We start from the raw sequence: 27,440 nt of genomic DNA, 5'->3' as shown, positions 1-27,440 counted from the left end.
ACCAATTACAAAAGTTGTACTAGCATTCTTAGGTTACCTGAAATTCACAGTTTATTCCAAAGCAATTTATAATCCTGCTTTGTAGAAATTATCACAACTGAAAACCGTGAGACGAACCACGAATGGTTAAATGACCATTTGCTCTGGACCCCTGACTTAGAATGAGAGCTTCCAGGGGATTAAGAACCAGGTCTGTCCTTTACATCATTCTCTCTCTCGCATTTCTCAGTGCCTTGTTCATAGTGGGCACACAAATTTTAGATGAACACGAATATAAATAAAAATAGTCAGTTTCTCCTTTCCTCCACTGGGTTGGCTCAGAAAGCGGGTTGCCTTCCTCGGCTCAAGGATGGCTGTCACTTGTGACCAGAATCAAGTCCCTCTTTCATAATGTCCTGCAACTGCTGGCTCTAAACCCTAGCCAATTCTAAGTGGTTCTTGAGTTTCCCGGGGCTAAATGGAAATGCTCCTGCTCGCTAAACCTCTAAGCCATTCTTCTTCAGCCCTTTTATTTATCGAGTGGCAGCAGGCTACATCTGCCCCGCCTCTGGGGTAGGAGGGGGTATGGGGTGGGGGATGGGAAGAGAAGTAACGAGAATGACATTTTATGATATGATACTGAATAAAAGGCAAGGGATTAGCCTTGCATTCAAATCCCAACTCTGCCTCTTCTTAGCTCCATGCCCTTGGGAAAATTACTTACACTCTGTACGTCTTAGCTTATTCCCATATAAAACAGGGACAAGACCACCAAACTCACAGAGATGTTGTAATAATTAAATGAGATAATGTATGTTATACTTAGTGTTGTGCCTTGAGCACAACGGGCACTCAATAAATGGAATGGTTGTTTTCCTTGACTTTGTGATTATTACATAATGCTATTTGCTCCTAAATCACTCATTTAAAAATTCCTCTAAGTGAATGCTATAGCCTAGTTTCTTTAAAGTCAAATCCTTATTCCTTCAAAGCATTTCTTTTTTAAAGTTTTTTTTTTTTAAGTACTCTCTACACCCAATGTGGGGCTCAAACTCACAACTCCAAGATCAAGAGCCCCATGTTCTACTGACTGAACCAGCCAGGTGCCCCCCTTCAAAGCATTTCTATACCGTATTAACAAAAAATCTGAGAAAAAGGATCATCTTAACAGACCTCTTCATAAAGATGGCTTGTGATGACACCTTTGAAAGACATCTTACCATATGTTACACAGGAGCAACCTCTAATCCAGTGACCTAGAAACATGCTTGTTTGTACAGCTCTACTGGTAAAAAAAACAAAAACAAAAACAAAAAAAACGCACCAGCATATATGCATATTTCTTTGTTATATACACGAACGATAAGAAGGAAAATATTAGGCAAAGTAAGAAAACTTGAGACAATTATTCTCAATAAAAAAGTAAAACATCTTTAAGTTCAGTAACTGTTTTGTTTTTTTAAAGATTTTATTTATTTATTTGAGAGAGACAGAGAGAGCATAAGCAGGGAGAGCAGCAGGCAGAGGGAGAGGGAGAAGCAGGCTCCTGGCTGAGCAGGGAGCCCAACACGGGGCTCGATCCCAGGACCCCAGGATCATGACTTGAGCCGAAAGCAGATGCCTAACTGACTGAGCCACCTGGGTGCCACAAAGTTCAATAACTTTTCAACCTCTATGTAATATATATTTTTTCAGAGATACTCACAATCTCAGTACAAAATACTGTAAATATTATAATCTGCCAATAAGCACATGAAAAGATGCTCAACACCCTAAGTCAGCAGGAAACTGCAATTCAAACCACAGTAGGACACCTCATTCCCCATAGGATGACTACGATAAAAAAGACAATAACAAACGTCGGTGAGCGTGTGGAAAACGGAAACTCTTATACATTGCTGAGAAGAATGTAAAATGGCGCAACCACTCGGAAAAATACTTTGGCAATTCCATGAAAAATTAAAAAGAGTTATCCTATGACCCAGAAATTCCATTCCAAAGTATGTATCAAGAGCACGGAAAACATAAGTCCATGAAGAAACTTGAGTAGGAATGCTCAGCGCAGTATTTCTGATCGTCACAAAGCAGAAATCATCCCAACGGCCATCATCTGATGAATGGATTTAATAAAACATGCTACAGCCATTACAATGGATTATTATTCAGCCATAAGAAGGAGTGAAGCTTTGGTGAACCCTGAAAATATTATGCTAGGTAAAAGAAGCCAGACACGAAAGGCTATACCCCGCATGATTCCACTGACATGTAAAGTCCAGAAGACGCAAGTCTATAAAGACAGAAAGTGGTTGCCGAGGACTGTTCTTCCCACAGAGAATGAGTGGCTGCTGATGAGTACGGAGTTTCTTCTGGAGATTGTGTTCATTTCCTGCAGCTGCTGTCACAAATTTCCACAAATGTAGTGGCCTAAAATGACACATACGTATTCCAGTCCTGGAGGCCAGAGTTCAAATGGGTCTTACAAGGCTAAAAATCAATGCTCCTTCTAGAGGAGAAGCTATTTCCGGGCCTGCTCTAGTTTTTGGAAGCTGCCTGCAGTCTTTGGCTCCTGATGCCGCCTTCCTAACGCATCACCTTTTGTCCTTCTGCTTCAGCCACCACATCACATTCTTTCTCCTTGTCTCCTTCTTACAGGGACGGGAGTGATTACATTGAAGGCACCACCCAGATAATCCAGGCCAATTTAATCATCTCAAGATCCTTAATCAGATATTCAAAGTCCCCTTTCATTATATATGGTTACATTCATAGGTTCCAGAAGGATTAGGACCTGAATATCTTTGGAGGCCATTATTCAGCCTGCCACAGGAATGATTTTAAAACGTTCTGGAATTTGACAATGGTGATCGATGCACAACTTTGTGACTATACTAAAAACCACTGAATTATACACTTTAACAGTGAACTTTATGATATGGGAGTTATATCTCAGTAAAGCTGTTATTTTCTTTAAATGACACTGTTGTTAGAAAAATATAGCTATTACATGGTTCAAAAAAAGGCAAATGATTTGTGTGTAGTTGTGCTTCGGCATAACAGGAAGGAATCAAGAAATTCCATTAAGTCAAGGTTAACAGTGCTTCAGATAAACTTTTTTTTTTCCGATAAACTTTTCAACAATCCATACGCAGAATCATCATGTCTTAATTAAATGACACACTACATACATATGTGTATACACACACGCACACATATATATGCCCATGTATCTATGTAGGATAATATATACATACACACACACATCCCCCCACACAAACACATGCAAAATGACAACTACATACGTATGTGTGTACGTATGCATGCATGCACATACTTCTATAAATTCATTTAACTCATGTGCATAAACTTTAATGGATTGCCATAGTCTAACGGAGGAGAGATGGTTCTACAACCAGGGTTCACTCTGGAACTCTCGTTCTTCCTTTGAATACCTGGCTACTCCGTGTAAAACCTGACCATCTGATGGAAGTGCAAGAAACCATTAATCTACATGTTAAATCTCACTAAGCTTTATTTCTCTCTTCTTGAGATAAAAGATAAGAAATATCCTAATACCTTCTTTCTACACCTCATGGGGAGGCTTACACACAATCCGCTTTAGAGACCACTGTTCTCGACAGTGGTCCCGAATTTCACTGCACATCAAAGTCACTGGAGAGCTCATTAAAAAATAGCCCAGATTTCCTCTCCAGAGATTCTGATTTAGTAGGCACAAGCTTTCCACCAACTTTTGAAGGCTCTACCCCACGCACCAAAAACTAGCGGCGTTCATTTCTCTGTGCAGTCTGCAACTTGGATACAGCGGCTGAGCCAAACGAGTGACAGAGAAGGAACCATACTCCAACTGAAGTTTCAAGTATAACACAGTGAAACAAAGTCCATGACATTCCTTTACTGGATCTGTATTTCAACCATTTCAGACGGAAGCCGATCCGCGTCAATCTCTTTAAGCAAGCTAATTGCTCAAATGACTGCTTACAGAAGCAGAGGCAGCGTGCCATGGCTCTGCAGCAAAAAGAATGGTTCCCCTGAGAATATCTAACCCATTAATGCTGAATTAGAACCCAGGGCAACGCATTCCACTTTGTTATTGTGAGAAAACTTTGGCCCAGCTTTTCATAAAGCTCAAAAAGCAGACCACGGGATCTACAGTAAGAAGTCATATAAAATCAGAGAAGCAGCACACACGCAAAACATGCAAAAAGCATTAGAATGACATCCAAGTAACAGCGTAGTACAGAGACTGACAAAATCCTTTACTATAAACGATAAAACGTCTCCCAAACTTAAAACTGAAGAATTAAAAGAGTGCATACATTATCTCCCTTAAGTATTACTTCTGGATTTGCATGCACGTTACAGAGGTATTCTGAGTAATTGGGTACCTAGGTGGAGATTTACCAAATTCTTACTGTCTTAATCCCGAGTATTTCCGAAGCAAGTTAACTGCCTTTCACTAACACGTGATTTTCGTCGTCTAGTCAAGGTGAAGTGTAATCTGGGAACAGTGTTTCCAGAAATGAGCCTCCTAGCGGTGTTTCATCGGAGGCAATGAGAGGGTGACATACTTCTGTTTTTCATCAACACATTTACATGGCACAAAGACGAGCTTAAGCACCACAGATGACAACGCCATTTTGATAAAAGTTTAATTCTCGGTCACTTAAGGGTATGTAACGAATAAAATCTTTTTAGAAATAAACCTTTTAAATTCTTGGAAGGTACCCAAATAATGCTTTCAATAAGATCTCAAAATCCATAAAGCCTTTCAAACATTAATGCTATCTGGTCTACTACCCTGATTCAGTAATTCCCTCTTCTATACCCCATGTCCCCATTTACCCCCCAAAGGAAAACCCACCCCTTGTATAAGCTCAAACCGATATATTTTAGTCACAGGGATGGTAGCAGGGCACACAATCAGCAGCATTTTAGTCATGTCATTATTTCCAGCTCAGTGGCATTGATTCAGATAAGCACAATTTGCAACCACTGAGTCCAGCTCTTCTGATGTTAACTGGCATCGTGAAACCCTCCCTGTGTCCAACTTGTTTGATCTCTTAAAGAATGCCCTGGGTTTGTGACTGAGAGCCAGAAACTCACGGCTGGATACCCTGAACAGCGCTCACGTTCGCTCACAGATGACTCACATCAGTTCAAAATCCTCAGAGACCATGAGGCCAATTCAAGAGAGAAAAACCTTTCCTACAAAATTCTTTAAACACACCATCAACAGAAAGTGGGATTAAGATCACGTACAGGGGGCAGGAGGAGCTCCTAAACGTTGTCACCTAAGAGGTGGAGATTATAAAGTTTTCAAAGTATGGTGAGAAGATCATGGCAAATCTGGGTATGGTCAAGGGCAGACAAGAGGAAAGAGGACGGAAATATAAAAGCATCAACAAGAGAGGGGTTTGGGGGACTAAAGAGTACACTTACGAGGAGCACGTCATCTGCTGTGCTGATCACTGTACCGTACACCTGAGACTAATGTAACACTGGACGTTCACGATACTAGAAGGAAAATTAAAAATGTAATAAAAAAGAAAAAAAAAAAAGCAAAAACAGGAAATGGCAAAATTTCAACACCTCACATTCAAGATTTCCCATGATAAGTTTTGATACAGTGCTCAATTTGACATGGTCTCCAAATACGTCTTCAAAAAAATAAATAAATAAAAACAACCAATTAAACAGTGGGAAGCTTAAGTCTTTTCTATTTAAAGAAAAAAAACCCAATATTTTTATTTTCCCACACACATTTCACATGGCGTATGTATGCTGAACCGTATAAAAATAACACAGTTGAAATTTTATTTTGAAAATGAAAAACCATATTGAAACATCTACTTACGGGGTGACAAAGTAAATGTTATAATATCCTGCAAATGTTTGATAAAAGGCAAGTTCCTGCTGTCCTTTTAAAGTTAAAAATCAGGCCCAACTACACTGCAAATGCAAAGGGTCGTTGTGCGGGATATAAAAAGCTCAGCGTGGAAACAGATTCAACAAATGTACAAAAAGCGTTTTCATGCCCAGAAAGCACTGAAGGCATCAAAAAACATGCCCCAACTACAAATAACGTGGAGCTCAGTTCAAAAAGACCAGCAAATTCCTTCCCTAATGCATAGCAAATTAAACTTCATCAACTCCTCTGCAAGGTTGAACAGGCAATCCACCTTTAAATGTCCCCACAAACAAAACCTCAGAACAACAAAAGAGGTTCCGGAGTGTAATAAATACCGAATCCACAGTAGGCGACAGAATCCTTACTGTACGCAGCTGAGAAAACCTGCCGCGGGACAATGGATCACATTTCCATATTAAATTATATTTATCACGCTGAAAAATGCTTAAACGAAATACAGGATTTCTATTGGCCATTTCTGTACCACACTCACTCCCTAAAACCTTTCAAACCTGCTGCGTCCCATTGAAAATCGTTCCCACCCCGTGGTGCTCCGAAGGAGCCGCGAGACAAAGAGCTGGGATGATGAAGAGAGGGCAGGACAACTACCTTCCCCCGTGATTTCAGAAAATAAATCAATAAAAGAGGATAGAATAGCCAAAACATAACCTTGGCATAGGGTATTTCCGGGAAAATCACCGCTGTGACAAATGGCCTGAAGTGAACTCTTGCCGCGGTCAAGAATCCCCAGGAAAGGCCCCTCCCCTCCTTATCTATTGCTCAAGTGTACAATACTCCGCTTTGAAAATACAACACCCTCTTGGAGCTGGGCAAGATGAAAGAGCTTTTCTTCACGATCCTGCAACGCCTATTAATTTTTGCTACAACAGACTCACAGCTGAGTAAGAAAACAGAGGGCCAGGCCGGCCTCAGGGTCCCATCTCAAGACTTGAGAGACAGAATGTTAAAAGTGAATGAGCCCTGCTTTTCAGGACAACGTATTGATTTTCATGTCTACACACACCAGGGCTGTTGCCCCTCCAACGGCGGGCAATTTGTTTAGACTGCAAGTTATTTTCCTCCTTGAAACCTCAGGAGCAATGCTTCTAGACTCCTATGCACCGACAGAATTATCTTTCCAAAATATTAGGACTCAGACACCACCTCCCGGAGCACAGGGTTAGAAATCCGTGGCTTTAGTCACAAAACAAACTGCCCCAAAGTATACTCACGTTTTTACCATCATTGGTAAAGCGTCATGATCGAATGGGAAAAGCACAAGAAATACAGTCGAAGCACAGGGCATTCGAATCTCCGTGTTACCACGTCAGTTTGGAGGTTACTTAGACTCCCTAGACTTCTCAGCAAATATCACCTACATTGTAAGTTTCACATACAATGTAATGGATGCCGAATGCCAAATATGATAACTAGCAGGAAAAAGATAGCTTTTATAGTTTTGTTTTATGAAGTATAATAACACACGACTAAAAGTACAGATCTTAATCTTAGAGTTCAATGATTTCTGACAGATGTACACACTGCTGTAACCACCACCCCGATCAAGATGGACAGACCATGGAAATAGAATGTGACCCACATACTCAATTTCAAATTTTCCAGTAACCACATTTTAAAAAGTTAAAGGAGACAGATGACATTAACTTAAATATGTTTTATTTAACCCAATATACCCAAAATACTACCATGTCAATCTGGAATTGATTTTAAAACTATTATCAATGTGGTACTTTACATGTTTTCCATAAGGCTTCGATCTGCTGTGTATTTTATGTTTGCAGCATATCATACGTTGAATTAGCCATCGTTCTAGTGCTTACTAGTCACATGTAGCTAACAGCTATGATATTACCAGTGCAGGTATAGACCACAGCCCGGAATTTCCAAAGGTCCCTTTCTACTCTATCCTTGTCCTCCCCGCCGCAAGTCAACCACTATGCTGATTTGTTCCCGTAGATTAATTTTGCCTATTTTTGAATTTCATATAAATGATATGTAATGACTTTTTGTGACTGGCTTCTTTCAACGAGCACGTTCTTAAGATTCGTCCATGCTGTCCCGAGTAGCAGTGGTACATTCCTTTTTCTGGCTGAATAGCATTGCACTGCACAAATACACCACTATCTGTGCACCCGCTGACCAGCTGATGAACACTCGTGTTGTTTGCAAATACGTTACCATTAATTAAGCTGAACTGAACATTCTTTTTTTTTTCCTTTTTACAGATTTTATTTATTTATTTGACGGAGAGACAGACAGCCAGCGAGAGAGGGAACACAAGCAGGGGGAGTGGGAGAGGAAGAAGCAGGCTCCTAGCGGAGGAGCCCGATGTGGGGCTCGATCCCAGGACTCTGGGATCATGCCCTGAGCCAAAGGCAGACGCTTAACGACTGAGCCACCCAGGCGCCCCTGAACTGAACATTCTTGTAGGGGTTTTTTTATGGATGTGTTTTCATTTACTCAGGTAAATACCTAGAAGTAGAAATGCTGGATCATGAAGTAGGTTTATGTTCATCTTTACAAAAAAACCTGCTGCGGCACTGAGGTGGCTCAGTGGGTTAAGCGTCTGACATCTGCTCAGGTCATGATATCAGGGTCCTGACATGGAGCCCTGCGTGGAGCCCCGTATTGGGCTCCACGGTTAGCTCAGAGTCTGCTTGTCCCTCTGCCCACTTCCTGCTCGTACTCTTTCTCTCTAATAAATAAATAAAACCTTAAGGAAAAAAAAATTGCCAAATACTTTCCCACAGTGTTATTATCCCTTTATATTCCTGGCAATAACACTGGAGACATTCATGGGTATTAAGGAGAACACATATTGCATGGAGCACTGGGTGCTATACGCAAACAATGAATCATGGAACACGACATCAAAAACTAATGATGTACTGTATGGTGACTAACATAACATAATAAAAAAAAACATAAGAGACATTCACTTTCTCTAATATCTGGCATTGACAGTCTTTTTAATTTTAGTGATTGCAGTGGCGTATACGTTTCCCGATGACCAATAATGTGGACCTTTTTCCATGTCTGCCAGCCAAAATCATGTAACAGCTTCATTTTCGAAGCAAAAGCAAACTTATATGAAATTACTTGTAATATTAAAATAAGGGACACACGTGCAAGGACTACCTGGGTCAGGCAGGTAACATAAATCAAGAAGGCAAAGGAACCACAGCAAATTAGAGCACACGCTCGTCGAAAGGAAGCCGGTAAGTGCTACTTAACACCAAGGGGGTCACGGCCACGTGGACCAATAGGCCAGGTACTGCAAGATATTCCTGTCTCGCCAAGAGACAGTAGATATCCATCTGTTCATTCTTCATTAATATTAGAATTTAAAATATTAACCCTATGATAATCAAACAAAATAGGCCATACGTTTTCAAACTCTGACGTATAGAAATGTTACTTTTTATGAAGATAGACATCCTTAGTATGGTAAACAATACACCATTCAGGATTGTTATTAATTACTGGTCAAAGATGACACCTATTAAGACAAGGGTTGGCAATTTCCCGAAGGCAGATGAAATCATTTTGGGAGGCAAGGCAACAATGCCCCAAAGAAAGTTAGAAACAACTGGCCAGGGCAGCTCGCCCTTTCCTAGCAACCCTCCTATATGACCAAAGATATGCTATTACGTTCTTATTCTTAAATGACTACCCACATCATAAACATTTTGTAAGAATGTAGGTAACAGCTCACAGTGCTTCAGTGGCGTTGCCTACCTACGAGTATCTGCGTTGTCCGGGGACAGAAGAAAGATGTATGTTGGTAAAACAGTTCAGTTCATTTGGACAACAGTCTGGCCATTACTCAACCAGCTAACCATAGAGCTACGTGATCCAGCAATCCCACTCTTAGAGATACACCTGAGGAAAATGAAACCAATGTCCACAGAAGACCTTGTACATGAGGGGTGCCTGGGTGGCTTAGTCGGTTAAGCGTCTGCCTTGGGTTCAGGTCAGGATCCTGGGGTGCTGAGATCAAGTGCTACATGCTGGGGGAAGGGGGGGGGTCCTTGGTCAGCAGGAAGTCTGCTTCTCCCTCTCCCTCTGATCCTCCCCTCTTTTCATGCACTTGCTCACTCTCTCGCGAATAAATTCTTAAAAAAAAAAAAAAAAAGGACCTTGAACATGAGTGTTCATAGCAGCATTATTTATAATAGCCAAAAAGCGGGAAAAAATCAAAAGTGCATCACCAAATGAACGGATAAATAAAATGTGGTATAACCACACAAAGCAGTATCACCCAGCTATAAAAAATAAGGTACGGCTACCTGCTACAGCATAGATGAACCCTGAAAACACTATGCTAATGAAAAGCCAGTCACAAAAGGCCACGTATTATATGGCTCCTTTTACATGCAATGTCCACAACAGGCAATTCTATAGAGACAAGAAAATAGACTAGTGTTTCCTAAGGCTGGGGGGAGGGTGCATGGAGGGTATGGGGTTTCTTTTTGGAGTCATGAAAATGTTCTAAAATTGGTTGTGGAGATGGCTGCACAACTCTGGGAATACTCAAAAAGCTACTGAATTGTACACTGTCAACGGGTGAAATGTAGACTATGTGAATTATATCTCCATAGGGCTGTTTTACAAGACAGCTTTCTTTGTAAACGAGAGAAAAACTGAGAGCTAGAAATGAACGACAGAGCCTCTCTCTTCTAGACCCAGATGTTCTTTCCCTCTGCCATGGGAACTTTCTGCGTGAGGTTTAGAGAAGGGTTCCTGTGCTGTCACCTCTCTCTCCTCTCCCTTATTTCTGAATTCCGAATACATTCAGTCTACTTAACGCAGTGCTCCCCCCTCCTAGACCGTGAACTCCTAGGCCAAAAGTGTCTCATAAATCTTTATATCCAGAGAGCCTTGCACATTCTGGCTGAAACTGTCAATATTTTTATTTCAAGGTGAAAACTTTTTTGTTTCCTGCCCAAGGAATTCTCGCCTACTGTTTGCTGTTGTGGTGGCCACGGGGCTCGAGGGGGAAGCCACACCACCTCCTCTTCCCTGCTCTCCTCCCCACCTCTCTACTCATCAGAACACGAATCGGTGACAACGTGGCAGAATCCTTCTGAAAGGCTACCAACTGTTTCTACTTGAACATCTTCTGGAACAGGCAACAGACTGCATGAGATTATGAGATAAATACGATCTCTTTTACATGTAAACCCATAAATCTAGAAAGGAAAACAATGACATTTTTAAAATATAAAATAGCAAACCAAAAAAAGGTGAAATTTGGATTTAATATGATCTCAAGCAAACAAGATCAACTTTAAAAGCACTTATAATAACAATACACAAATGATTTAAAAATAAAACTAATTAAGGGGCACCTGGGTGGCTCAGTTGGTTAAGCGTCTGACTTTGGCTCAGGTCATGATCTCGGGGTCCTGGGATGGAGCCCCGTGTTGGGCTCCGAGCTCAGTGGGGAGCCTGATTGTCCCTCTCTCTTTCCCTCTGCTCCTCCCCTCTCTTGTATGTGTGCATGCCCTCTTTCTCAAATAAAATGTTCAAAAATAAAAATTAAAAAAATAAAATTAATTAAAAATAGTTAACTTTTTACAACTTGTACTTAAAAACCCATATTGAATTAAATCACCACCCTGCCTCCTGTATTAATAATTCTCCAAAGCCCTAAAGCTAAACCTACATTGGGCAAATTCACTATGAGGAAACAATTTAGATCTTTCCTTTCCTTAATGACAGCTTGTAATTTGGCGACATAAGGGATTATGGGCTCCTGGTAGCAAGCACAAGGATCATAACAAAAAATGCTACCAAGGAGTTAATGACGTAGTGACACAACTGAACTGTTCTCCCTAGTAACAAACAATACTGCCCGAAACTTGGGTACAAATAGCTACATTCCACCTCTCGTGCTCAGGTAAACATGGAAGAGTTACTATAAAAATAAGTTCACTATTTAACAAGATCATAAAAATATCCTTAGAACCCTATTTATTCTAAGAAAATAATCCAAAAGAAAGTTAAAACTTTACATAGGTAATTATTTCTTAGACTACTAATTATAAAGACAGAAAAGTGGGGGGCACCTGTGTGGCTCAGGTCATGATCTCAGGGACTGAGCACCACCCCCGCCCCGGTCGGGCTCCGTGCTCAGCAGGACTCTGCTCGGGATTTTCTCTTTCCCTCTCCCTATCTTTAAAATAATAAATCTTTAAAATAAATAAATAAATAAATAAAGAGAAAAGGGTGGGAAACAACTTAAAATTCAATAAAAAATGAATTATTTGTGGGGCGCCTGGGTGGTTTAGTCAGTTGAACAACCAGCTCTTGGTTTCAGCTCAGGTCCTGATCTCAGAGTTGTGAGATCGAGCCCTGAGTGGGCTCTGTGCTCAGCGCACAGTCTGCTTGTCCCTCTCTCCCTCTGCTCCCCGCCCCTTTGCTTTCTCTCTTTCTCAAATACATAAATAAATAAATTCTTTTTAAAAAAATTTTTAAGAAATGAATTATTTGATTATGATACTTTAACTCAATGGAATGTAATTAAGTCATTAAAATACGTAGCAACAGGGCACCTGGGTGGCTCAGTCAGTTAGTTGAGTGTCTGCCTTCAGCTCGGGTCATGATCCCTGAGTCCTGGGATCAAGCCCCGTGTTGGACTCCCTCCTCAATGGGAAGTCTGCTTCTCTCTCCGGCCCTCTCATGCTCTCTCTAACGAAATCTTAAACATATGTATCTATAATGGAAAGGAAAACAAACAAAATGAAAATGCTTTTGTGAAAAGTTGATGAGGGATAATATATTTTTCATTGTTCAAAGTAAATGTGATACTATAAAAACCAAATGTCTTTAAAAGTGATATAAAAACATTCAACACACCTTTAAATTATAAAATCTAATTTTTAATCAGTAAAAACACTAAAAATTAATCTAGTTTAGTTTAAAACATCTTTTTCATTAGGATCTTTTTTTTTTTAAAGATTTATTTATGCATTTGACAGAGATAGAGACAGCCAGCGAGAGAGGGAACACAAGCAGGGGGAATGGGAGAGGAAGAAGCAGGCTCACAGCGGAAGAGCCTGATGTGGGGCTCGATCCCACAACGCCGGGATCACGCCCTGAGTCGAAGGCAGACGCTTAACCGCTGTGCCACCCAGGCGCCCCCTCATTAGGATCTTTATGCCAACCCTAAATTATATAAACTCTTGCAGTAAACCAATCACAAAGGAAATGGAGGAGAAGTGTGGGAAATGAGTCCAAATGTCACCCTCACAAGAAGATTTCTCCAATAACACCATACCATAAACTAGGTCAACTGGACACAAACATGACTAACAAAAACACATAGTGGTCGTTTGTGAATTCTCTCTCAACAAAGCTAGGGTTTTTTAAAAAAGTGATTAAGACATAGACTTTGAATGGAGCCAGATCTGGATTTGAATCCTAGCTCTACCACATGTTGGCTATATGATCTTGGGCAATTATTTAACTACTGTCAGCCTCCCAGAAGAAAATAGTACCTTTCACGTAGAGGGCTTCTTTTAGTAAGATTAAATGAGATAATAAATATAATGACTGTAATCTATAATAGTTACTATACAGAAAACACTCAGTAAAACAACAGATGCTTACTAATACTATTATTAAAACGTCTCTAATAGTTTTCTATCAACTGAAATGAAAGCATTCTGCTAATTTCATTAAAAATAAAGAAAATGTAATATGTAGACAAAGTCGTAAAATGGAACATACGAGTCTTTATCTGATATTTCATATGGTTTGATAAGCTCTCTCTGTAGTAAAAGGCCCATAAAAAAGCTCATGATTTCCCAGTCTCCTTTACTTTGATATATGAGAACAAAACTGTTTTACTAATCATTCATATAGGAACAAAATGTAACTTGGCTGATGAGGCGAGTTAAAAGCTATGGAGAAAATATTCAAAGGATCACAATAGACATTTCTCCAAAAAGATATACAAGTGGCTAAGAACCACAAGAAAAGACACTCAATATCATTAGTCATCAGGGAAATGCAAATCAAAGCCTTATAAGATACCACTTCACACTCGCTAGGATGGCTACAGTTAGAAAAAAGGAAGGAGGGGCGCCTGGGTGGCTCAGTCGTTAAGCGTCTGCCTTCGGCTCAGGGCATGGTCCTGGCGTTCTGGGATCGAGCCCCGCATCAGGCTCCTCCACTGGGAGCCTGCTTCTTCCTCTCCCACTCCCCCTGCTTGTGTTCCCTCTCTCGCTGGCTCTCTCTCTCCCTGTCAAATAAATAAATAAATAAAATCTTTAAAAAAAAGAAAAAGAAAGAAAGAAAGAAAGAAAGAAAGAAAGAAAGAAAGAAAGAAAGGGCAGCTAAGAGGAAGTGTTGCTAAGGATGAGGAGAAATTAGAATCTTCGTACACTGCTGGTGGGAATGCAAAATGGTGCAGCCACTTTGGAAAACAGTCTGGCAGTTTTTTAAATGTTAGACACAGAGTAAAAGCATGTGACCCAGCAATTCCATTCCTAGGAGTATATCTCCCCAAAATGAAAACATACGTCTATGCCAAAATCTGTACAGAAATGTTCTTAGCAGCATTGTTCATAATAGACAAAAAAGGGGAAAAACCCAAATGTTCATTAACTGATAAATGGATAAAATGTAGAATTGCCATATAGAATATTATCTGACCATAAAAAGAAATGAAGTATTGATACATGATACAACATTGATGAACCTTGAAAACATGTTGGGTAAAAGAAGCCAGTCACAAGAAAACAATATATTGTATGATTCCACTTATATACTGTCCAGAACAGGCAAATCCATAGAGAGAGAAAGTAGATTCATGATTGCCGGAGCCTAGAGCTAGGGCAAATGTGAGGGGTTGGGGGTGACAGCTAAAGGGTACAAGCTTTTCCTGTGGAGGTGATGAATGTTCTAAAATTGATTGTGGTGATGACGGCAGAACTCTGAAAATATACTAAATCCATCGAATTGTAAACATTTAAATGGATGAAATGAATAGTATGTAAATTATAGCTTAATAATTTTTTTTTTAAGAGAGAGAATATAGTTTCTCAGAGACATAACTTTATATTAAGTCAAAAAGAAATGGGGCACCTAGGTGGCACAGTCAGTTAAGTGACCCATTCTTGATTTCAGTTCAGGTCATGATCTCAGGGTTGCGAGATCAAACCCTGAGTAGGGTTCTGAGTTGAGATTCAGCGTGGAGTTGACTTAAGATTCTCTCTCTCCCTCTCCCTCTGCCTCTGCCCCCTTCCCCACTTGCATGTGCGAGCTTTCTCTCTCAAATAAATAAATAAATCTTTAAAAAAAAAAGAAGAAAATTGAGGCAAATAGGGATGGAATGGGGCAAAAAGTGATGAGATGAGAAAAGTGAATGGAAAAAAATATAGAAAAGATAATGCAAGAATATTAATTTTCATTTGAAAATGGCAAACCCTCTGCTTGAAGATAAAGAAAAGTACTTCTTTCAATGCTCATATTTTTCAAAGGAAGGAAGCCTCAAAATTACAAAAGAAAGTCAGATATGGAGTGTCTTGGGTCTACTTTCCTTCTCTTTCATTTATGAGTCATGGGACCTTAGAAAGTTGCTTAAATTGCTAGAGCCACTGTTTCTTCAGTATAAAATGAATCCCCATATCACCAAATGTCCAAATTCACGTTAGGTACCCCAGAAATATTAGCTGTAACTTGTAAAAAGTAGTTCAGCCAATTAAAAAAAAAAATGTGTGAAGTCCTGAATCAATATACCAATAGTGTTAGGAAAGAATATGTTTCTTTTCCAGTTCCAAAATGGAAACTACATTCTTGTCTTTACGGTTAACCAAGATTCCTAGAACTTCCCCTTACATTTTTTTGTTCAGTAAAGCAGCGTAAAAGAAACCCACATTGGAAACACAATCTTCACCTTCAGAGAGTTGGCGCTGGGATGGAAGCCATCCTTTCAATCTCTCACTGGAGACCATGATAAATGATTAAGGAGTAGGAATTACAGGCTTAATCTGTCCCTCCAAGAAAATGAAATTCATAATGTGACTCTAAAATTGAGGAGTCCAGTGTCGACCTTAAGAAAAAGAGCTCTACTTGCTATAAAAAAGGCAAGGATGGGAAAGACCAATGAAATCCAACTCGGGATGGTTTTCGAAATGAGATATTTTCTAAAAGATAGGGTTATTCAATTTTACTCCTTTCCTTATTCATCTTTAAAATATCATTGTTTTCAGCTTTCTTTATTCTTAATTATATTTGATAGTCAAGGATCTAAAAAGCAGTGGATAGACAAATTACTACCAAATGCTACTGGGAAATAGATTTATAACTATGCTGAATATTTTCAGTCTTGAAACTCTTGGCAACCATCAATTGTTTCACACATGATATCAATTAGAAGACAGAATAAATGGCCTCAAAGAATGCATGCTGGCTTCTGTGGATAGCATGCTGGCAAAAAAAAAAAAAAAAAAGAAAAAAAAAATTAGCCCAAAATTAGTAAATGTGTCCTGGCAAGAGCCACCAAATTGACTATATTTTGCAAATTTAACACACATCACAGGACATAACAGCAGCAGCTTCACAGATAATGAACACATACCAAAAAAAGCATGGAATGGCTTAAACAAAACACAAAGATAAATTACTACTGTCAAGGTTCATCAAGGGGAAATAGATTATTTCTACTTATTTAAATGAACATACAGCTATTTATTACAAAATATTTTTTAAAAAAGAGTATTTCTATTACCAAAATTAACTGTGATGCAGTCAGTTTCGACAAATTCCACAATTCAGGAAAAAAAAAACATAATTCCACAACTCAGGACACTTGTACTATCTATAAGGAAGAGATGGTAAATAACTGTGTGCCTCTGGTAAGGGTCAATAAAATAGTTTATCCTCTCAGACAAGAAAGATGAAAAATAAGGGATAAGAAAATAAGCATTCTTAATAAAAAATGTAAGTTAACTGATTGCCAGTATTGCTTTATGATTTATTAATACTCATCTTAATACAAAAAAGATTCGAAAAGCTTACATCAATTTGTTAGAAAGACAGGGTGGATTTATTTCATTTGCAAGCTGTCAGCTGAAGTTTTTTAAAAGTGAATTTTTTAAGGTTTAATTTATTTACTTATTTGAGAGAGAGGGAGTGTGCACAAGCTGGGTGGGTGAGGGGCAGAGGGAGAAGGTCAAGCGGACTCCACGCTGAGCGCAGAGCCTAACGCGGGGCTTGATCTCATGACCCTGAGCCGAAACCAAGAGTCGGACGCTCAACCAACTGAGCCATCCAGGCGCCCCTTAAAAGTGAATTTTTGATAAAAACATCGTATGGGATCTGGATTTCATAACATGAAAAGAAACAAAAGGGGGAGAACTGAAAGACAACAGAAAAGAGAAATGCCTTTAACCAAGCAGAGGAAGGAGTATTAAAGTATCATAATAAGACACAGACTTCATCAAATAAAATACCTAGACATGATGTCTCAATTTTCTAGAAGAGAATGGAATGTGAGAAGCAAAGTAGCTGCTGTGGGCGGAACATTTGTATCCCCACCAAAATTCATATACTGAAATTGTAGTTCTCAAGGGGATAGCTTTAGGAGCTGGGATCTTTGGGGAATGACTAGGTTATGAGGGTAGAGCCTTCATGACTGGGATTAGTGACCACATAAAGAGTCTCCAGAGAGATGCTTGCCCCTGCAGCTATGCGAGGTTAAAGCTATCTATAAAGATGGCCGTCTAGGATCCAGACACTTTGAGCTCAAACTTACCGACCTCCAGACCATGACAAATAAATGTTTGCTAACAAGTGACCCAGTTTACGTTATGTTATATTATAGCAGCCTGAATGGATTTAGACCATATTCAGTAAAATCCTCTGGGTAGGAGTTTGGATTGGGGGAGTAGACTTCAACAATCCTACACTGTCTCCTTTAAGTACTGAAAGAAGTAACTAGAGCTTCAGCACTGAAAGGAGAGGATACCATCTGTAGGAAGAAATTAAGTCACTGTCCTATATCATGTGAGCTTTATGGAAAAGATTAAAAGCAAAAGACTACTTAGAACCTCCTTGATGCCACTCACTCTATCCAACTGTGTACCAATTTTTCAGGAGTAAGCTCGACATTTAAAGAGCGCCTATGTGGGCCGGCATTATACAAGGCTTCTTTTAGTTTTTTGAGTAATCTTTTATCTTCATTTGAAGAACTAGAGGCTCAGAGGTTAAGCAAACTAACCAAAGGACAGGAAGCGAATAACTGGTATAGATCAGGCGGAGTCCCACAAGTGCCCCAAGACAAAGACGCTTCCTGCCACATCAGGCCACATTCTTCATACCTCCAGTACTAACTACGGTTAATGATATCTTAGAGAAAATGGAATGAGAAAAATTAGCACCACACACTGAGCGTTTCGTATGAGTTAATAAGCCTCTACAGACAACAGAGCCGGGTAGTAACGGCAGAGGGTGGGTGGGAAACACAATGGAATTACAGACACGGTAAGACAAAATTACCATTTGTTAGAGGGAAAAAGTTAATTTTGGAAACGACTTGATTCCTGTTTGGAAAAAATAATGAAAAGGAAATACTCCAAAATGGTAACACTGATCACCGTTTGTAGGTGAATGTATAGAATTCTCTCTTCTCTCAAAGCTTCTCTTAAAAAGTCATTTCAAAATGAGGTTTTAGAATTCTTCATTGTGATCATTATTAAAGCGACACTTCCCAATTCCAGATGACTAACTGAAGCAATAAAAAGCTAAAGTCCTTGGTTTTGTGCAGTTGTCCCCAGCCGTAACGGCCCTCTGCTATGAACCCCTAACAACTCTGCCAACCACTGGGCCCACGGTCTAAAAACACTGCCCTCAGCACACATCGGCTCCTCAACAGTGATGATGCTCTCTCTGCTAAAATCAGCGTCTGCCCAAAAGAACAGTTTAGTCTCATACCAAGATCCTGAGTAAACGATCTCCCTCGAAGGTCTATTTTCCTCATCTATAAAATGGTGTTATAATCCCCATATTGCAGGATTAATGAGGAACATAAATGAAAAGTACTTAGCCCAAGAACATGAGCACAGAAACGCTAGTACAGTCACTGCCTGTATTATTATATCATTATATTCATCAGCATATCAACCGTAACTGCCAAAGCCAGGAGAATTCTACTTCGTCTCCTTTCACTAAAAGACGACTATAGTGTAAGCATGTCTCACTGCGTCAAAAACTTTGGTTAGGTTGATCAATGATCTTGGACATAATTAGCCCCTTTCTCCAAAATGGTTACGATTCTCTCTGCTGTGCTGTCATCTGGGGAGTGGTCTCAAGTTCAGACAATGTTTAGAGGCTCAAGTCTAACATCAATCCATCCTACCCAAACTGATCACTGGGAAGAAAGGATCCTTCGCCAGTCTTCAAGCCAATAATAATTTCTGTGCACTATAAAACTGCCACAGGCGTACGCCCATCTCTTCGCCTCCTCTGCTTCTAAGGCTCACTAATCACAAACGTAAGAAGCAGCTTTACCCAAGAGTTCTCCTAGGAGCATAACCTTCCTGTCTCTGTTACCAAAAATAAATAAGAACAAGGGAAAACACAGAGCAGTTGTCTTTAGCCTCTAGAGAACGTCCACAGGACCACCTGTTTCAAGACTCCCCTCTAGAAAGAATTTGGAAAGTAGAAGGTCTTGCTTCACTTCCCAAACAAAAATCTCTGGGAATGAATATTCAGACACTCAATTAATTGAATCTAAGCTTACCTCCTTGTAACTACCACGGCTCGGACAATATTGTCTTTGAAAGGATCCAAAACAATGTTAAAAAGCCTACCTCCGCTTGGCAGAGCGCGTGAAGACCCTGGAGCACCAAGGCTGCCGGAGTAGCTTGATCAGGTTTGGTGCATTCATTCAACACCTGGGAAACGGCAGCCAGCATATCTGCGCCATGCTGGTAAGGCCTACAAGAAACCATAGTTGAGAAACAAGATGAAAGCCAACGAGGCCACGCCCCCTCCCAGGTCTTTTGCCTGAACAAAAAGCTTGAGTGCTTTTCTTTACCCTTACGTACATGAAATGTTGACCTTCAAATACTAACATATGTTTTCTGCCAAGATTTGCATCAACGTCGCTCCTGCTGTAACGTAAGGCTCAATTTTGATAAAGAACCATTATCCAAGCAAGAGGACACTTGCTAACGAATTTTCTTCTCCCTAAACTGTAAATCCTACTGCCTGAATTGACAAAAACTCAAGTCTATGATGACGGTGAGAAGAACTGACTTACCTCACTGAGATTATCAGTAAAGAGAGAGCTATTCCTGCCTGCCGGGTGCTCTGGCAGCAGCTGCGGACTACAAAAGCAGGGACCGGAGAGGAGAAGATAATTTCTCACAGCAGTGATACTAAGGTGGTTACCCCTATCACCATAATGACGCCAATGATGACGGCGATGATGATAAAAGTAATGATATGAATTATAACCAACTAAACACTCATCTCACGCCAGGCCCTACACTGGATTCACTCACTCCTCCTCCTCCCCCTCTTCCTCTCCTCTCTATGCCACATGTCATCTGCTATCCCCAGAAAGATATTAACTTCTCAAAGAAATGCTCAGATCCATCCTTGGCTTTCCATGTAACCACTGAGTGATAAAATAGTTTTCTCTAACAAACTACCAACGGATGAAATTGCCTGGCTGGATTCCACTGTTTCACTGTCTGGCAAACAGTAATCATTTTCCAAAACTGGAAATAGGGGCAGATCTTGAGATGGAATACTGAATAAGTTATCAACGGACTCTGACCTGCTCTGTTATCTAACCTTTCCTGAACCTCAGCGTTAAGCACGTAAAATCAAAATGTCGGCTAATAATCCTTCGTCTCTAAAATGTCTTCCATGCCAGTAGCTCAAAATAATCCACACTCCCAGGTCTTGGGCTTCACGTGCGTGACCTGTAGAATGAGGTTATGTTGGTGTTGCCAAAAGGCTGAAGCTTAGACAGAGGAGAACTGTGGAGGTTTAGATACATCCTGATCCCAGATTTGAAACAAGAATCATCCATGTTATGAGCTTCGGGATTAATCCCTAAACTCCAACAGCAGAGTCACTTCCCTAATACCTTCGTGTCTTCCTCAACTGTAGAGCATACAGGGATTCAAGATCAGGCCTTCCTTGTAATAATTCCTAGTAATTAATTCCAAGCAATGAGTCACAAATGAGATCTTCCCTATTCAAACTCCTTATAACAATTAGGTATAACATAGGGAAAAGATAAGAAAGAATAGCTGACTATAGGGACTCCTGGATGGCTCAGTCAGTTAAGCATCTGCCTTTGGCTCAGGTCATGATCTCAGGGTCCCGGGATCGAATCCCCACATCAGACTCCCAGCTCAGCAGGGAGCCTGCTTCTCCCTCTGCCTGTGATCTCTCTCACACTCTGACAAAAAAATAAATAAATAAAATTAAAAAAAAAAAAAAAGAACAGTTGACTATAGTCTACTGGTTAGGTTTCAGAGATTTGTATACCAAAAACCAGAAAACATAGCATCACAGTTTTTATTATAATATTAAATTATTATCCAGAAAAGGATACAAATTTCCTATAAATATAGATACAAGGCTAGACCTGAAATACAAAGGACATGCCTGCTTCTCAAAGTTATTATTTAATCTTACTAAGTTCTACAATCAGAAAACTGGAACTGAAAATTAATTTACTCTTACTCAAATATCCTCTATTATTCCTAGTTTCTTGCTTGCAATAAAAAAATTAAGAGCAAAAGAATGTATCATGATATCCACCTCCAAGGATTAAGCACATCCTACCTTTGCTTACATATGTCTCGGATCGATGCTGCTTTGGCGATGAGTTTTTCCCACTGGACTTCCTTGCCCACAGACAGAGAAGGCACATCAGACATGGCCATGAAACGCTGCAGTTCAGGGTAGACACGATCCTAAGGTGGCAATTTCATAAAAAAGGTAATTTCCCAACTTGAGTTGAATAATCACTTTACATAAAATTTTTACCTCCAAATCTCACATTTGCATCACTAATTATAAAGCATTTCTTCTAATCAGCAGAGAAGAATGCTTTTGTGATTGCTGGGGATTTTCTTACAGACCCATGTACTGTTCATTTCATAAGGCAAGAAAAAGGTGGCTGAATCTCACCCTAATTACAAAGGTTCTAATCACGTGTAATCATATTTCTATTACTTTTTCCATACAGATGGAAAAAAAAATTTCAGAATTAAGGAAATAAGTTTTTTTTTTCTATTCTCAATTTCTCTTTGAGAGTCAATCACAACTGACTGCAATAGAGCTCAAAAGCATCACGCTGAACCAAAATTTCTCAATGCAATCACTGATGCCACTCCTTAACACTACTGTATCAAAGCACTGTCACACAGACAACACTAATCTGCTCTGGTGAAAGGAACGTGTTTAATACACAAGTGTATCTCTGAGCTCACCTGCTTTTCCCACAAAGATGTCAACAAGCGCAGAGTGACGGCTCTTAGTTGTGGAGTGATTCCAAGAAGTTGGATCACTCGCAGAATTTGTCCTATACACACCTAGAAAATATTGAAGAAATTTTGGTTTCACAAATGTAAAGGTAGGTAATCCCCAGGTTAACAAAAGAATGTGAAAATCCCTTATTATAGAATCAAGACCGAAATAGAAGCTAACTACAATATGACCGATCTTCTCAGACATGGGGGATAGTTTTGGGGAGAGGCTAGCTAGCAATCCTGGGGGCATAAGACCTAATCTCAGACAACAGCCAATGTGAAAATTTGGCTACTAAATGATTCAAAAGAATTAATTTTTAAATACCATAATAAATACTTCTGGCCCAACACGGGAAGTAGTGGTCATGGCAAAATTAAGGGCTCAAAATTTCATCATACCAAACAAAATTCAATGTATTATTCATGCCTCACTCTCTTTTTGTCCCCAAGTAAATTGGTTAATATACAGACCTTGTGAACACCAAGTGTAGGTAAAGTATACAAGATGTCATTATATAATACAGGTTCCAGTGGTCTTCCCAATTTGAACATCAAAACTGGAATCAGATTTGGTACCTAAAATGAATTTAAAGAATGTATTCATTGTGCCTTCTAAAGGAAATCTATCTCTAATGCAATCATTATTTTGTTTTTCCTCAAAAGAATAATGGGAATATATATAACTTTGAAGACAAAAAAATGTTAGCTAGCCATTCGTTGTTAGTGGTAATTTCATAGTGCCACTAATATTCTATCTCTTTTATAATGACTTGCCAAATACCAACAAAAAATGTTTTCTTAAACGAGCATAACACTCTCAGCAATACAAAAGTAGTTAAAATATATCCTGCCCCCAAAAAGTTTACAGTTCTAATGAGAAGCTAAATCATAGGAGAGATATATAACAACAAAATAGCTGTAGAGTGAGATGCGTTACTCCAATATGGAATAAGTAAAATTAATTGTACTGTAAGGAGTGGTTAACAGACAAAAATTTCTCTCCAGGTGTCCATTTCAATCCCTGTGCATAACACAATAAAAAGAGAAAAGCAATTCATTTGTGGACCAAAAAATGTAATATTGTTAAGACGGCAGTATTTTCCAAATAGATCTACCAATTCAACACAATCCCATCAAAATCCTAGCTGGCTTATCTGCCAAAATTGAAAATTTGATTTTAAAACTCATGTGGAAAAGGGAGGGATCCCAAATGGCCAAAACAGTCTTGAAAAAGAACAAAGTCTGACACTTAAACTTCTCAATTTCAAAATTTACTACAAAGCTACGGTAACCAAAAGAGCGTGGTACTGGCACAACAACAAAACGTACAGATCAATAAACAGAACTCAGAGTCTAGGAATAAATACTTGCATTCATGTTCTATTGATTTTTTGATAAATACGCCAAGAAAATACATGGAGAAAGAAGAGTTTCTTTGAAAAACGGTGCTGGATTTCAACAACTAGATATCCACATACAAAAGAATGAATTTGGGACCTTTTCTCACACAACACATAAAAATTAACTCGACATAAATTTTAGACCTAAATGTCAGGCTAACCCCATCAAACTCTTAAAGAAAATATAGTAGTAAATCTTTGTGACCTTAGATTAGGCAAAGCCTTCTTAGATATGACACCAAAGCAAGTGCAACAAAAGAAAGAAATAGATTTCATCAAATTAAAAACATTTGTCCTTCAAAGGACACTAGAAAGAAAATGAAAAGACAACCCACAGAATGGGGGAAAATTTTTTACAAATCTAATAAGAGATTTGTATCCAGAATAAAGAATTTTGATAACTCAATAATGAAAGGACAAATAACCCAATTCTAAAAGAGCAAAGGAACCAAAGAAGATAAAGAAATGTTAATAAAGACCGGGATATTCAACCATCATCAGCCACGAAATAATTGCAAATTAAAACCAGAATGACATACCACTTAACATCCAATAGGATTTATAATAAAAAAAGAAAGACAATAGCAAGTGTTGGAAAGATGTGGAGAATTTGGGACCCTCATACACTCCTGGTAGGAATATAAAATGGTGCAGCCTATTCAGAAAACAGTTGGGCAGTTTATCAAATGTTTAAACAAAATTACCATATGACCTAGCAATTCTACTCCTAGGTATCTACGCAGGAAAAATGAAAACACATCCACACAAAAAAACTCCTACATGAATGTTCAGAGCAACATAATTCACAATAGCCAAATAGTAGAAACAACCCAAGTGTCCATCAACTGATGAACTGATAAATAAACGTAGTATAGCCATACAATGGAAATATTATTCAGCCTTAAAAAGGGAAAGGAACCTTGCAAACATCATGTCAAGTGAAAGACGCCAGTCACAAAAGACCACGTATTATATGATTCCATTTACATGAAATGTCCAGAACAGGTAAATCTAAAGAGACAGAACGTAATTGCTTCAGATTGGAAAGGTGTAGAGGGAAATGGGGAGCAACTGCTAATGGGTACAAGGTTTCCTGGGGGGATGATAGAATGTTCTCAAATTATTTGTAATTACATTTGCACAGCTCTGTGAATACACTACAAGTCACTGAACTGTACACTTTGAATGGATGAATTATATACCATATATAGACATACAGCATATGAATTATACCTTAATAAAGCTATTTTTAAAAATTCAATTCAAAATCAGTAAGTGAATACTATGGGCCTATTGATGGCACAATGTAGCACCAAAGAAATTTTATTTTCCATCCAGTGTGTTTCACACTTTTGTTGTCCAGAAATGTTAAATTTCCTCTGTCGGCGATAATCTTAGAAGCCCTGTTTCTTCTAAGCTTAGGAAGACATCTACTTTAATTCACTTTCAAGAAGGAAGAAAAATCCTCTACTAAAAAAGTAACAGTTAAACGTTAATTCATATAGGAGCCTGCCCGTGATAGACCATGGCATGGCAGCGTTTGGAGCTAGGCAGGTAATGGCTAGACTCACCACACACGGCCAGAATTGATGTTGTTAACAAGGGCTGGGACTCTACTAGAACAGAAGTTCCATCACCCTACCTTGAGCAAATGAAGGGAGACGAATTTTTGAATTGGCTTCTTATTCCCCATTTTAATTAAAAACAAAAGGTTATCTTAGATTGCATTGCCCAAGTCTCAATTACCCCTTCTGGTAAGATTTCTACTAAGACACTTTGACAGATTCTTAGTTCTGGGAAGGCAATCAGTACATTCACTGACATTTTATAAAATAGTGTATTTAGCTGTATGGCTTTTAAACAACTGCTTTAATTATACTGTCAGAAAAGAAATAAAGTACTCTATTTATGGTGAGGAGTACAGTTTCTTTCTACGAGCCTCAGACTTAAAGAAGAATGTATGGATGTTTATTTTTTTCCTGGCGAGATCAGAAATGAAAAAACCTAAGTGGGAACATTTTACTGTAAATAATCTTAAACTTAATACAGTTCAAAGGCTATTATACCCCAAATTAAATCGTCAAAAGTCAATGGGGGAGGGGCGCCTGAGTGGCTCAGTCCTTAAGCGTCTGCCTTCGGCTCAGGGCATGATCCCAGGGTTATGGGATCGAGCCCCACATCAAGCTCCTCCGCTGGGAGCCTGCTTCTTCCTCTCCTACTCCCCCTGCTTGTGTTCCCTCTCTCATTGGCTGTCTCTCTCTGTCAACTAAATAAATAAATAATCTTTTTTAAAAAAAAGTCAATGGGGGAAACAAAATAGATGTTATTTCATTAGGAAAACACAGATACAAATATATACATGTGGAAAACATTTTTTTGCATAAAGTATGGACTGTTGTTTTCCTAATGAAATAACATATATGCATTGATTGATTTACGTAAGGTGCAATTATGAGCTCTTGATTCCTCTGTTTTTTTTCTAAGATTTTATTTATTTATTTGAAAGAGAGAATGTGAAAGAGAGAGATCACGAGTAGGGGGAAGGGGTAGAGGCAGAAACAGACTCCCCACTGAGCAGGGAGCCCGCTGCAGGACTCGATCCCAGAGCCCTATGATCATGACCTGAGCCGAAGGCAGACACTTAACCAACCAAGTCACCCAGGCGTCTGATTCCTCTGCTCTTGAGCATTCAACTATGGAGGCAGAAAAAAGAATGAATTCTCTTTTAAAATCACCTGGAAAGTGCCCTATAATTCAGTCTCATAATCTCCTGGTTTCAGAAAATTCTATGCTTTTGCTTCCCTCCTTCAGAATTCAAGTCAATGACAAAAAATTGATTTAGAATGATGGGGGGGACAGCTCAGTCGGTTAACCAACCAAATCCTCATTTTGGCTCCGGTCATGATCTCAGGGCTGTGAAATCAAGCCCCCTGTTCAGCTCCCCGCTGAGCATGCAGCCCAGTTAAAATTCCCTCTCTCCTTCTTAAAAAAAAAAAAAAAAAAAAAAAAAAAAAAAAAAAAAAAGTTTAGTTTATAATGATGGGATTATTAAAGAGCCCCCACAAGACTATTACCAGATTCCTCAGCAGAAATTCTATAAGTCAGAAGGGGATGCGGGATAACATATTCAAAACGCTGGGGGGAAAAAAAAAAGACAACCAGGAATACTATAGCCAGCAAAACTCTCCCTCAAAAATGAAAGAGAAATAGTTTTTCAAATAAACAAAAGCTGAGGGAGTTCACCCATCAGACCTGCCTTTCAAGAAATGTGAAAGGAAATCCTTCAAGTCGAAATTAAAGGATATTAGACAGCAACACAAAAGCATATCTAAGTATAACTCTCAGTGATAAAGGTAAAGAGAAGAACACAGAATACTATAATACTGTAACGATAGCGCATAAATCACTTGAAATTCTGGTATGGGAGTTAAAGGACAAATGTATCAATGACTACGATTATAAACATATGTTAATGGATACACATATAAAAAGATGTAATTTGCGACAATAACAAAGTGTGGGGAGAATAAAAAAGTGCTTCTGTGTGCAGCAGAAGTTGTTTCTCAGCTTATAATACACTGTTATATCTATAAGATGGTTTCTAGAAGC

General features: G+C 39.1%; 1 protein-coding gene across 5 annotated transcripts in view; it reads right to left on the bottom strand.

Moving 5' to 3' along the window:
- Positions 1-27,440, bottom strand: part of FOCAD (focadhesin) — a 297,831-nt gene that overhangs the window by 133,282 nt on the left and 137,109 nt on the right. For all 5 annotated transcript variants that reach the window (XM_026506454.4, XM_048223032.2, XM_044386894.3 and 2 more), the window contains 4 exons: positions 22,903-23,007; positions 22,393-22,494; positions 21,743-21,873; positions 19,747-19,873 (listed from right to left, as the gene is read on the bottom strand). In XM_026506454.4, the coding sequence (XP_026362239.2) occupies positions 19,747-19,873; positions 21,743-21,873; positions 22,393-22,494; positions 22,903-23,007 (465 nt within the window). The remainder of the gene's footprint in view (positions 1-19,746; positions 19,874-21,742; positions 21,874-22,392; positions 22,495-22,902; positions 23,008-27,440) is intronic.

Source organism: Ursus arctos, unplaced genomic scaffold (genome assembly GCF_023065955.2).
Source record: "Ursus arctos isolate Adak ecotype North America unplaced genomic scaffold, UrsArc2.0 scaffold_18, whole genome shotgun sequence".
Lineage (NCBI taxonomy): Eukaryota > Metazoa > Chordata > Mammalia > Carnivora > Ursidae > Ursus > Ursus arctos.
This window is presented reverse-complemented; position numbering and strand designations above follow the sequence as displayed.